Source organism: Carcharodon carcharias, chromosome 8 (assembly GCF_017639515.1).
Source record: "Carcharodon carcharias isolate sCarCar2 chromosome 8, sCarCar2.pri, whole genome shotgun sequence".
In the NCBI taxonomy this organism is placed as follows: domain Eukaryota; kingdom Metazoa; phylum Chordata; class Chondrichthyes; order Lamniformes; family Lamnidae; genus Carcharodon; species Carcharodon carcharias.
Genome location: NC_054474.1, coordinates 49,727,314 through 49,741,570, shown reverse-complemented (window position 1 = coordinate 49,741,570; position 14,257 = coordinate 49,727,314). Strand labels below are relative to the sequence as shown.

Below are 14,257 nucleotides of genomic sequence, written 5' to 3'. Positions count from 1 at the left end.
TCACATGTGGCTTGAGAGCCCTCTTGCAGCAGCCTGTGAGATTCATTCATAGAAAAGGATTTCACTCCCTGAACTCGCAGCTAATTTGTGATCACAGGAAACAGATCCAGCATGTTTGTGCTGGGTACCCAGGGACCACCCATGACTCGTACATTTTGAGTCACTCCCAGGTGCCAGAGATATTTGAAGGAGCTGGGCGCTTAGAGGGTTGGCTCCTTGGTGATAAGGGGTGCCTTCAAGACATGGCTAATGACACCCATTCATTGTCCACAGAGTGTATCTGAGGAGAGATACAATGCTGCACATTCCACTACAAGGTCCTTAATAGAGTAGATTATTGGCCTCTTAAAGATGCATTTCCGATATTTGGGCTGGTCAGACAGGGCTCTCCAACTAACCACGGAGAGTGTCCTGCGTCATCGTTTTTTGTTACGCCCTGCACAACTTAGCGCTGCAAAGGTGGGATGTGTTGCCAGAAGGAGACATAGATGACCTAGATGTCTCCTTGGATATGGAGGATAGAAGGGGATGAATCTGAAGAGGGCGACAATTCAGATGAGCCACATGAGGACGCCGTTGCACAGGCACAACGCAGCAGACATGCCCGTGACAACCTCATAGCTACAAGATTTCAAGAAGAATAAGGTGAAGACAAGTTTGGACGATCAGAGTTCTCTTCATGCTTCAATGCAGGGGATACAACATGACCTTCATTGTCAGTGTGAACATATCACGAAAGGTCATCAATCTTAGAATGATGACGGAAGCAACATAAGTTATCTTCATCCCTAATAATGGGGTCAATCTTGGAAGGCGCAGTACCTTTAAGAACATGTGGCTGCTGTAGAATGTGATCAGCACTCCACTAGCGCACCTCCTTAAGCAACTACACATAGTGTAGTCCTTTCAACCATGGTGTCAACAAGTCAGTGAGCATGACAGCCTTCAAGTGGCTGAAATGCCGTTCCACACATGGATGCACCCATGCTGTATGACAGCAGCTTAGCAAGGCAGCACTAACATGAAAAACATTTGTCAACGGTTAATGCTTGACCATCTCAAGAGGGAACTACATCCGGGTAGCACCATCTCCCCAAATACCAGCTCTCATGGATGAATAATGCAGAGGCCTCTTCTTGCTACTGAGTCTCAACATGCCTTCAGACATCAGGACGCAGTGACCTGTTACTCTACAGCATGCACCCAAAGCTGTGAGTTATGTTCACATTGTTCTCACAGGGAATGGTTCAGCAGGACCATAGGTTGATCAATGACAAACATTTATGACCCTGCATTCATTGGAAGCCTGCCAAGTTCTATGTCATGCATTGCCTCGGCATTTGGGAGAGGCGTGGCCCAGTCAGTATTGACACAGCAGTCAATGACAGCTTCTTCCCTTCATAGATCTTGCTGAGGACTCAGGAGATGTGCCAAAACATCACTTTCATAACATTGTCCATCTCAGAAAGGTCAATCCGTTCTACCTATCCTAAGTCAATGAGTCATGCACTGAATTCCATATCGATTTGTGTACTGTGTCTTTACAGAAGGATTCTGTAGGTAGACGGCTTCATCAAGATGAGCACGCACCTCTGACATCATACACTCATCCCCTTCTAGCAGGCATTTCAAATGTCACCGTGTAGAACCTACTCCAATCATTCAGTCATGCATAGGAACAGTGGGAACTAAGAAAGGAATAATGTTCAGCTTTAAATGCAGAGATGAAAACACGCTGCAGAGAAGCATGAAAGGCTATGGTGCTTGATAATGAATAGTACTTATCCCAAAAACTTGCAGTCATAAAATAAATGCCATTGTAAAGTACACTTGTGAAGTACACTTGTGAGAAAAAATTCTAATGTTGGTCACGACAAATACTTGTTCCATCCACAAACTACAGACTTCAGTTCGACAGCATCAGGATAATCGCTAACCTTGATGAGTTATTCTCATGAGGCCAAATAATGTCTGCCTGAAATCTAAGGGTCACACGTATATTGCCCAGCCATCATTTTCACACGTTCATGTCGCATATGTGGAACTAAAGGCAATTCACTGTGATGAGATTGAGTGAGACTTAGTGGAACTGAGGATCCAGATAAGAGGTAATTGGTTGTTTGGGGGAGGGGGGGGTGGAATGCAGGTGGTGGAAGGGGGTTCATTTTGGACCCTTGAATGTGTGCGAGTCCTTGCATCGCATCCATTGGTCATTCAATACCTGAGACTTGGAGAGGGATAAATGCGAATTACTTTTACAATAGTGAAGATTATATACAGTTAATGAACACCCATGTCACCATTGTGCATTCAAAACTTCTTAATTTTTCTAATCCTACCACTATGTCTAGGTGCTGTTACATCCGCAGCAGAGGTGGAGATAGCCTGATAACTGTTATGCCTTGTTATCTGAAATGATTTTGATGGGTGACCTCTGGTGGCCGGAGGTCTGGATGACCCCTGCCTGTTAAGAGACCTGCTGTGGGGGAGGTGTACCCTCCATGGCCTGACCTGCTAGAGTTGATGGGGTCATTGGCAGAAGGGACTTGGAGCAGCAGGACACCCCCGGAGTCTCCTGGATGGATACCACCAGGATGTCAGACTGGCGCTCCTCCTTTCTTTGGGTTCCCGAGGATCATTTCCTGGCTCCTTGAGGAGAAGAGACACCTAGAGGGAGGTTGAGGTTCCCCGTTCCCCCCCCTCGCCTAGCCACTGCTGGAACCCACCCATGGTTAGAGCAGTGGTGTGCAGGTATGAGCGCAAATCCGGCAGGAACTGCTGGACCTGGGCCTCCCAAGGTGGCTGCCACCCTTCCCATGGAGACTTTAATGCGCTCACATGCCGGAGCCATGATATAAGGCTAAACGTAGATGGTCTCCATCTTTCATTCCGGTCTGCTGATGGCCTCTGACAACTCTGCCTAATGTTCCCATGACTGTCTCTGCATCTCCAACATTTCTCTCAGGGCTGCTTGCAGAGGCTCAGCAGGGGCCTGGTCTCCAGCAGTCGCCCGAGTGTCAGAAACCTCGGCTGTCACTGTTGCTGCCTGCTATGGATACGTGTCCTTGAGGTGATAATCAGGTTGTGAGTCTGAGCCTATTCTAGAACTAGGTCCCATCAAGATGTGTGTACCTGTGCCGGTGGAGGGTGCAGGTGAGCGTCGTGACGGGTCTTCATCTGATAACTCCTCAGCATCATTCTCTGAGGTGGCCTGGGGCTTATTGTGCCGGCCTATCTGGACCTGCTGCAGCCTGTAAGAGAGAGAAGATGTATTTAGTTCTGCATCCTCATCTAAGCTGGTCTGACAGCTGGGACTAAGGTGCTTGCTGGAGGTCTTCCTCCACCTTTTCTTGCTGGTAGCTGGAATAGAGAGAAGAGATAATTAGTGATTGACTAGGCAGGCTCCAACATTATAGGTCATTCACAGTCATTGTCTACGTATGGCCAATGTGTATCAGATGCACCCTGACTAGCTTTTTGGGGAGGCAGATCTCATTTTCCATACAGGAACCATCTGTATCCTTTCTAGCGAGCTCTGCCTCCTGCTCCTCGTGAGTGTTCTCAGCTCTGGGGTTCCCTCTCCAGTCTTCACTCTCTGCCATCGGTTGTGGGAGATCTTGTCCTGCATAAAGAAAGATAGATTGACTGTGAGCACTATGGATGAAAGAACAATCCAGAAAAATGCATGCCTATTGTCTCTGCTGAGTCCTCCCCAGTAAAGGACTAATGCACTCCTTGTGCAGGACCTTATATGAGATGGTGATCTTAAAATTGCTGGCATACATTTAGTGCTCATGTCTCATCTGCTGGTCATGTTTGACATACCTGTGGACTCTAACCCTTAGACTGCCTGATGCCCTTATGAGAGTGAGAGTTTGGAGTGTGTACAAGTTTCACTCACTCTGGCAGAGTACATAAGACCACTCATTCATTTCCTGCACTGCAGGGCGGTGCTTTTTTGTTGACCACGGGCGCTGACTTGCCTGGCAATGTTCTCCCAGGTTGGTGTGGACAGGTGGGAGAATTACCTGCTCCAAATCCAAAAAAGGAGGACCTCCGGCCTTTCCTGGACAGCCTGGAGGAGAGTCCTGGGGAGGCCTTCCTGAACCTTGGAGCAGAAGGTTTTGTTCTTTTGAGCACGATTGTGAAGCAGAACTAACCAACGCACCTGGCCTGCAGTGAGTGAATGTCATGCGGCTGCTGTTTAAATTTAGTGCCAGGACCTTCAACCCCATGAGGTAATGGCAGGGCAGATGAACCCCTGCCCACCCCGCCACGAGATTCGTCAAGCTCCTCGTTGATACATGACTAATGAGCTGAAAAGCAGAAAATCGTGCGGATTAATCCAACTCGCTGCCCAGCGGAAACATACTGCCTTTCCCACCTGCCTCCGCACTTTGTCTCCAGAATGGAAAATTCCACCCAGGGGCTTCAGTTGGCCTACTGGCGGGCGGGCCCCCTGCACCACCGCCACTGGTATAGTTGCAGTGGGGGCAGGTGTGGTTGGGTAGGTGGCCTTCAGACCTGCCGGCAGGGTGTGTGGTAGTTTGTTAAATCCAACCCATAGTAACTTTGCTGCCATACCCCTTTGAATGCTTAAGGGAGGAGCAAGATATTCAATTCAAAAACTTGCTGTAATTTGTTCAGTTATATGTTTGACTTCTTTTTGAATTTAACAATTATTCTTGTTTGCTTGTAGTTACTGTTTTCAGGACAATCAAATATTCTTTCAAATCTCCTGAGCTTTGATCTAGAGCCTTTCACTGAGATTATTGAATGAAACTTCAAAAGAATATCTGATAAATCATATGACTGCCATAGTTGCAGAATAACTATAAAAATAATAATCTTAATTTTAACTTGAGTAATGAACCATCATTTTTACTATACAAGAATCCACCACCATGTATCAACTATGTGTGTCACGTTTCAGCTACTATTCAGTTGCTCACTTCCTGTTCAATAAATTTGTTTGACATTTAGAGCCTAAAGTTAGGTCTAATTTGAATCTTACTGTGCTACTTTTGAAGACAAGGAGGATCCCTTGGATGTATAGGATATAAACAGCAATCAAAAAAGCTACCTTTTATCCTGGGTGCGCAACAATATTTCACTTTGATGTCAGGATGAGTAAAAATGTTTTGTCACGTGGAAAATGAAGACTAATCCATTTGACTAGTTTAAAGCATTCAAGCCAAAAAATATCAGGGGTAAAGAACCCAAAATGTGATTGTCACTTTGGTTCCACTGTGGATTGTCACCAATGCTCCCTTTAACTACTGTTTGCTGTTTTCAACTGGCATGTCACACTAAGTGGTCTCTTTAACATTGATGCATGGCTGTTGATGAGCATATTCTAACAGGAGCATTGTTTGTGTGGCCTGTTTGTTCCCTCCAGGGCATGTTCTTGATTGCTTTGCAGCCACGCACCTAATCTGACCTAACCTCACCGCCCAACTCCCCCCGTAATCCCCTGACTCCCCCCACATCCAACTTCTTCCCCGATTCTACCTGACCCGACCTGACCAGCCAACTCAGTTGCCACCCCATTCAGCTGCTACCCTACCCCTTTACCACTTACCTCACACACCCTTAACCCCTTACCTGCTTACACGTTCACCCATTTACTCACCTGTTCATTCATATGCTCATACATTACCACACTGAAAAGCTATTTAAATGTCTCAGCTTTCCAGTATGTTTTTGAAACACTTATCTAGAATACGTGAAATACAGTGCTGTGAAAAGGGGGCGTGGCTTGTCTTTCCCCGACAACTCAGCACCATGAAGGAGCAATTGTATTGAAAGTACCTTCCACATTTATAAGAAGCCAGGACTAGAAGTCCCGGCCAGAAATGCCAAACTTGGGTGTGGTGCAGAAAAGTAGGAGTGGAATGGCAATCCCATGGTGATTGCTGCTGCTCAGAAGATTCGAGTCATTGATTACTAGCCTGATATGGCTAATTGATAATCCAGATTTGAGTAACTGCATTGCTGTCAGCCCATCTACAGAATGGTATCAGCAGAGTTTAGGGATAGGTCATCTGCCAGTCCTGTCTGCCAAAGATACTGAATGAGATAGATAAATCATAGGGAACAGAAAATCTTTATTTTCTCTCCAAAGCCCTGCCTGGGAAACCTGAGTACAAATCTTATCTATCATTGGCCTGACATAAAGACAGCTAACCCAGCACTGACCAGGAAGTGAATCTGGGATCTTACTCACTTGTGTGATGAGTGTAAGGGTCCATCATGGGGACCCTGTACAAAGAATTAATATAAAATTTGATAAGGGGAATCCTCTCAATTTCTGTCACCAGCATCCTCTGTTGTGTCATCAAGATCAGTAAATCATTGGGTGAGGCATACAAGGTATGATACACGTCCTACAATTTTGACTCACCAATGTGCTGAACATTGATGAGTTTTAAAGATGCACTTTTAAATTTGTACAAGTGTGGATTTTAAGGATTGATTGCTAACAGTGCTATTTTTATTTTTAGAATTTGTGGTAGTTCATAATGGAATTATCACGAACTACAAAGACCTAAGAAAATTTCTGGTAAGTAGAATTATCTTAAAACGATCAATATTTAATGCACATAGTGAAATTTGTTAATTCTGATATATCCTATATGACCTTTTCCATTTTAGGAGAGTAAAGAGTATGAGTTTTTAATCCGAGACCGATACTGAGGTGATTCCTAAACTAACAAAGTACGTGTATGACAACAGAGAAAGTGAAGACGTTAGATTTTCTACCTTGTTGGAAAGAGTTGTTCAACAGCTGGTGAGTTGCAATTAATTCTGATTAAAAACATTTGAATATTATGTTTAAGGTATATGGTGAAAGGAAAATAATGGTTATTTAAACAGACAGAGCATTCTGATTCATATACCCTTCAATACTATTTGTATATTTTATTATTGAATTTCATCACCCATAAGCTGGGCAATGAAAAAAATTGGCATAATTTGTGCATGGAAAGCTAAAATGTACAATTTACAATATTTTATGATTTAGATTAACATAGATATCCCATTCAGATACATTACAAACATGCTTAAGTATTTTACTGAAATCAAATTACATTTACTAATATCCATGGCTTCAATTAGTATTGTAATTGATCAATTCTGAACAAAATTTGAAACTCTGGCATCTATGTTGTCATTTTTTGAACATTGGGCGACCTCATTTTTGAGATGAAGGCTATCTATTCATCCATGCCATTGTGGCAATACTGTCAACCCAATCAAAGTCTAAGTAGGTAACAGTTGGAAAAGTTTCAACATATAATTTTAAGCTGTAAGTTTATTTTGGATAGCCGTACAAATAGAAAATTTGAATTGGGATTTTGATTCACATAACTTTGGGATCTCTTGTTTCCTTTATGTTGATTACTGAATTCATTTAGCTTTCTGGAGACTATTTTCCTGAAACTTGTGCCAGTAAGGTCTTTTTACTTTGCAGATATTCCTCTCAAAATTAAGGAATTAATTTTTTTGTTATTCTTTGCAGGATAGTTCTAAACATTGTGCGCAACTGCACTGAGAATGTACTCTTGATTTTCTCATAGCTGTTTTTGTGTAGTGATTAAATCTGCCGCTATAGGTGGCAATAAAAATGATTTAATGACAGAAATTATATTGTTTTTTATTTGCAGGAAGGAGCATTTGCACTTGTCTTCAAGGGCCTTCATTTCCCAGGTGAAACTGTTGCTACTAGGTTAGTGAGAGGTTATGTTGTCTGTAATAATTACTATTTGAGCTTCTTTGTCAGAACAATAAGCACTGTTGTACTACCAACTAACTTGTCTTATAATTTCAGTATTTGTTTCTTGCAGCCTATTAGAAATATTTATCATCTTATTACAGTTTTTAATTTAAAGTCATAATATTCTAATTACTGTCTGTTGGATTGGGATTAGCATAAAGCAGCTCAATACTGAAATAACTAGATTTTGTATATGAAAGCAAATTTATTATGAGCTATTTTAAAGATAAATTAAAATGGATGGCCATGGTCAGTATACTGTAGTCAGCTCTATTTTTTCACCCAGCCAATGCTAAAAAGGTTATGAATGGATCCTATTCTGCTAAGTTGTAAGTGTAGTTCTTGTACAAATTGAGATTCCTTTCTAGCTGTTGATAAAGAATACACAGGATGCTTTTGTGAATTAAAGAGCAAGCAAAGTAAATTAACATTGAGCACTGAAAAATATACTAAAATGAAGGAAATATGTAATTTTCTTCTAATTTAAATCCCCTGATTTATTATTAATTTACAAAAGTACCAGTTTTTGCTGCCCTGGTGGTTGTCCGGGCAGGCTGAGATGGGTTACTAAATGTCCAGCCCCCAGCAGTGAGAGACACGGGAGGCTTTAACTCCTGGGCTTAATCTGCAAGGCTTCCGTCAGTCTCCCACCCAAGCCCAGCGGCAAGTGATAGATGGCCAGCAGGTGGGTCCTGGAATTTGGTTGGCAGGAGAATGTTGCCAGAGTCCTAACAAAGTGGTCTTCAGCAGTCAGGTAAGTGGCTACTTGGAGGGTTAGGCGACCAAGACATTTGGGGGATGGGGAGGGTAATCTGGGGGAGACCCAATATTTTCTTGCAAAGCTCAGCAGAGCACTTCCCACAGCTCCACTGATGTTTACTACCAGGCTGGCATGGCAGGGAAACCAATGATGGCTTCCTGGTACTAGACTGGTGTTAAAACTGCAGTTGGACTCCAATGACATTATCATGTCCCAAGCTGCATATTTAGAGCAGGAGTCTCCAGCAGATATCCTGCTTAGCTGCTGAAAAGACCAAGTTAAAATTCCAACCAGAGGATCGAAGCAGTAAGTTACCACAATTTTGACTGTCTGCGCACACGGGCAGATTTAAAGTCAATCCTAAAGTTTATAAGGGAGAATTCTAAACCAGACATCGCAATTATCTTGTAAAAATCAACTAAGCAATTGAGTTAGCTAAACATTAAAGGATTTTTGAAACTGCATTTATATCAGTACTGTTACAAGATAAAACAAATCACAAGAAATGAAGTAATAGGAACTCAGGACAATGTAGATATCAGAACATAAGAAAATTTCATTGCGTGTATCTTACTATTTGCTAATGAATTGATTTCAGTTATGCTGTAATCCTAAAATTTAAGCCCATAAATAAGAATTTAAATTAGAAAATTCATTTTTTTTTAAATCTCCTTAGGCGAGGAAGCCCACTGCTGATTGGTGTTCACAGCAAGTGCAAGCTCTCCACTGACCAGATTCCAATAGTGTACCGAACGTGTAAGTTGGCCATTAGTGTATGAGTGGAACAGTCAATACCTGTTCCAAATTATGCAGCTTTATTCTATTCTTAATTGACCTTTGTCAAATAACAAACAAAATTAGATTTTTTTTTAGCCAGTGCTCACGACGTTTTAGCGAAATGGAAACATAGGCCTGAATTTTTCAGTCAGCGGCGGGGCAGGCCCGCCACGCCAGCGTGTAAAATGATGCACGATGACTTTGGGCACGCCTGCTGATAACTGATAGGCCTATTAAGGCCACTGGTGAATTAATTGGTGTCATTGTTTACACTGCCCGTCCAACCTTAAGTTTGGGCAGGCAAAAAGGCCAAGCAGCCTTTACGTTTTTTAGGAAACTTCATCCATGAGTGGGATGAGGTGTCCTAAAGCTTTTATGAACGAAATAAAAAAGTTTTCTGAAATATAAATGCATGTCCCATCTCATGTGATACAGTCACATGAGGGGACATGTTTAATTACATTTTTTTTCCATCCATTTATTTATTTCAATGGCATTTCAATCTCCCTGAGGTAGCTCCATGCTTCAAGGAGGTTGAAGTGCTCTTTTGCACGCATGCATGAAAGAGTGCTGGCCCCGACCCTCCCTCCTCCCCTGCCTGCATAGGTAGCGCCGAGTGCTACTGCTCGCGTCTTACGCTGAGCAGGCCTTAATTTGGCCCACCTGCATAAAATGGCGGCGCGGAGCTGATCATGGTTGGCAGTCGGCTCCGGGGCCGAGCCCGCCCGTCAAAAATTCAGGCCATAGGGTGGAACTGTCCCAGATTTGCAGTAACGCAGTAGCAGGCAAGAAAAAGAACGTTTTATCCGCCAGCCGCAATGGCGGCTTCTCATACTATATCACCCCAATCCAGCCTCATTAATCATGCGTTCCCAAGAAACCCACCGTTTCGATGGCAGGTGGGCTCTCATTTGTTCGCCATACCATCACTTGCTACTTCCTCACGTCGGGTGCCATATCTAAAGTGCAACCGCACTCACACCTCTCAGTGCTTCCAGTCCAGGACTGCTGCACAGAAGACACGGCCCCAAAGGCAGGAAGACTGCAACCAACCACCTGATTCAGTGACATGTCCCTGGAATGCCTTTTGGATGCCGTGGAAACCCGCCCTGATGCCCTTCACCCCTGTTCTAGCCACAGGAGGTCCAGCAATCCCACCAGTCCAGCTTGGTAGGCGATGGCAGTGGTGATCAGTGCCAATGCTGAACAGTGCTGAATGTTGGGCATCCAATGCAGAAAGAGGATGAATGATCTCGTATGTGCCGCCAGGGGAAGGCAACCATCTCATCACTCTAAACTCACACATTCACTGGCATCTCACTCCATGCCAGCTCAAGAGACATCATCACTCATTCTCTCACACACACCCTCACATCTCCTTCTGGCCTCATCTCCTCTGGACACCGCCTCCTCAGCCCTCAACATCTTGAGGCCACTTGCACAGATCAACTTGTGCCCCCACACACACCCTGGAATGCCCCCCTTCCTAATACTGCCCTCACCCTGCAACCTCTTTCCTTACCTGAGGCCACTTCTTCCCCTTACCCAAGCAAGCCCTAGCCCTGCAGCTATTGAAAAGCCAACCCTGCTTTATGGCTGGTCTGGTAGGTGGAGACCTGCCCATGAGCCCCCTAAAAGTGATGTGGTGCTGCCTGCGAAGCCTGGTGCTGATGACCGTGGGTGCTGCCTGAAGCAAGGTAGGAAAATGAACCTCGAAGTTCTGAATGAAGTGCAGCTTGCCAGGTGCATGTTGTTTGTATACAGTTGTGAAACACATTGGCGTGCAATCACGCTGATGTGCTTGAATGATCCAGTGTGGGGAGGATGATTCCACCGAGCTGGGCTTATAATGATATGCAGATGCATTACAATGAGGTTCCCGACATCCGACGGTGGGAAATGCAGCCCGCCATTGACGAGCAGAGTGGATGATTGCAAACTGGCATCACGACATTGTGCAACCGAGCTTTGGCCTTTTCGCCATTTTGTTTGCTTATGCCGCCAAACACTCCTGATGCCAGCGGGCATGGAAAATTCCGCCCATAATTTTGGCCCAAGGCCAAAGAATTAGGACTGACCAGAAATATAATTTATAATTAAAGCTGCCATAGTTGAATCATTAATTGTAATTCCATCCCTAGATTAAAACAGCCTGGCGCGGAAGTTTCGGTAATTAGTAAGCTTCCTCTTCAGCTTTATTTAACTAGTTATAAGAACTCAAATTGGGATTGAAAGAAAACAAACTTGCATTTCAGGATGTTCACAGCCAATTAATTATTTTTGCCAAATGTGGTTACTGTTATAATGTAGGAAATTGTGGTAGCCAACTTGTATACAGCAAGGTCCCACAAACAGCAATAAGATAAATGACCAAATAAACTGTTCCAGTAGTTGAGGGATAAATATTGACTAGCATACCGGGAGAAATCACTTGCTTTTCTGCGAATAGAGCCTTGGGATCTTTTACATGTACCTGAAAGGTTAGGCAGGGCCTTGGTTTAACATCTCATCTGAAAGACTGTGCACTGCATGTTGCACTTTGAAACTTCCACAACAAAATCTTGGGCTATGTAATACTATTTTGTAGGTGTCACTTATTTTAGGAATGAGTTTCTTATTTCCATTGTGTTAATTTACTTATAGCAAAAACACTCAACTCAATGATTTACTGAAATTCTTTATTCGCTAAGGACAAAAATAACAAAAATGGTGGTTCAAGCAAGGCACACCAAATTGAGACAGAAAGTCTTAAGCGTCTGCATCCTACTGAAGAAAAATCTGTTGAATTTTACTTTGCCTCTGATGCAAGGCAAGTACAAAAACAATTTTGTTTGCACTTTTTGAAAACTCCACTTGTAATTTTTACTGATGGTTTGCTGAAGATAACAATATTGTCCTGACATGCTACTTAATCAACCAAAAAAATCAAGTTATTGACCTGAAGCAAACACTGTTTCTCTCTCCACAGATGCTGCCTGAGCTAAGTATTTACAGCACTTTCTATTTTTACTTCAGATTCCAGCATCTGTACTATTTTACTTTAGCATATGATTGTCTGCGTATATCCTTCATGTTGAGTGTATTAACCACATGTTAATCCATCTTTCTTTTTAAAGAAGTTAATTGAGATCATTAACTACTTTTCCAGTGGAGTTGTTGCATAGGTCCATGCCCTGCAAAATAGTTTTGTTTTTATCCTTGGACTTCACTGAGGCCTTAATGTAATATTTGTGGCCTCTAGATTTGCACTTGGATAAGTTGAATAACCTGCTAGTATTGGTTTTATATAATCATATTATCCGTTTTAAGACCTGGATCTCCTGAATCATCTTTTCTTCATTAAAATAATTAAACTAAGGATGTGATAATAGCACTCCCCATCCAGTGGTGTTGGCAGGTGTAAACTCATTCATCTTTTCCAGAACTGCTTTATCAAACTCAGGGTCATGGGGAGTCAGCACCTATCCCAACAGGCAATGGGCACTAGGCAGGGTACACCCAGGACAGAATGCCAGTCCATCACAGGACACACACGCACAGACAAACACACTATGGGGCAATTTAACCGTAGCCAATCCACCGAACCAACATGTCTTTGGACGGTGGGAGGAAACCGGAGCATCTGGTGGAAACCCACGTGGGCACGGGGAGAATGTGCAAACCCCACACAGACAGACGCCTGAGTTCAGAATCAAACCCAGGTCCCTGGAGCTGTGAGACAACAGCGCTAACCACTGCACCACAGTGCCGCCCAGCAGGTGTAAGCATTATTTACAAATACATCATTCGTTGTTATTAACCCTTGGATCAGGTTTAACTAGCACTTTCTATTTTTATACTTGTGTGTATTGTTGTTTGCTTTGAATGTGGCCTGGTTAATTGTTCTGAAGAAATGTTTTCCATGGATTGGGGTGTCCTGGTATAAGAATCACAAAAAGTTAGTACGCAGGTACAGCGAGTGATTAGGAAGGCAATGAATGAATGTTGTCATTTATTGCAAGGGGAATGGAATATAAAAGTAAGGATCTTTTGCTACAAATGTACAGGGTATTGGCGAGACCACATCCAGACTACTGTGTACAGTTTTGGTCTCCTTATTTAAGAAAAGACATAATTGCATTTGAAGCAGTTCAGGGAAGGTTCACTTGACTGATTCCTAGGATTACGGGGTTGTCTTATGCAAAAAGGATGGACAAGTTGGACATGTATCCATTGGAGTTTAGAAGAATGAGAGGTAAATGTTGAAACATATACGATCCTGAGGGGACTTGACATGGTTAATGCTGAAAGGATGTTTCTCCTTGTGGGAGAGACTAGAACTAGGGGGCACAGATTAAAAATGAGGGGTCTCCCATTTAAGACGGAGATGAGGAGAAATCCTCTCAGACAGTTGTGAGTCTATGGAGCGCTCTTCCTCAGAAAGCAGTGGAGGCAGTCATTGAATTTTTTTTAAGGTTGAGTTAGATGGATTCTTGATTGACAAGGGAGTCTAAAGGATGTAGAGAGTAAGAAGGAAAGTGGAGCTAACGCCATGATCTCATTGAATGGTGGAGCAGACTTGAGGGGCCAAATAGCCTACTTCAGTTCCTAATTTGTGTGTTTCTATGTTTTATTCAAAGTGGGATCTGACTCTGCAGAATAATAACACTTCATGGATACTAAACTGTCTCCAAAGCAGCTTGTACTTGGGATAAAACTAAATTATAAAAGTGTTTTTAAAAAAAAAGTCAGAAATGGTCAGCTTGGCGAATGAGTTGGTAAGCTCTTAAATCAGATGGTTATGGGTTTCCTGACACATAATCTAGACTGAGCCTAAATTCAGTAGTGAAGAAGTGCTGCATTGTTAGAGTGCTGTATTTCAGAGAAGGTGCTTAAATTTAGGCCCTGTATATCCATCCAGTGATTTGATTAATTTTAAAGGTCCCATAACACTATTTGAAGAA

General features: G+C 43.0%; 1 protein-coding gene across 1 annotated transcript in view; it reads left to right on the top strand.

Moving 5' to 3' along the window:
* Positions 1–14,257, top strand: part of LOC121281432 (glutamine--fructose-6-phosphate aminotransferase [isomerizing] 2-like) — a 77,890-nt gene that overhangs the window by 24,787 nt on the left and 38,846 nt on the right. The window contains 5 exon segments of the mRNA XM_041194376.1: positions 6,504–6,566; positions 6,660–6,790; positions 7,668–7,729; positions 9,214–9,310; positions 12,005–12,123. Of these exon segments, the coding sequence (XP_041050310.1) occupies positions 6,504–6,566; positions 6,660–6,790; positions 7,668–7,729; positions 9,214–9,310; positions 12,005–12,123 (472 nt within the window).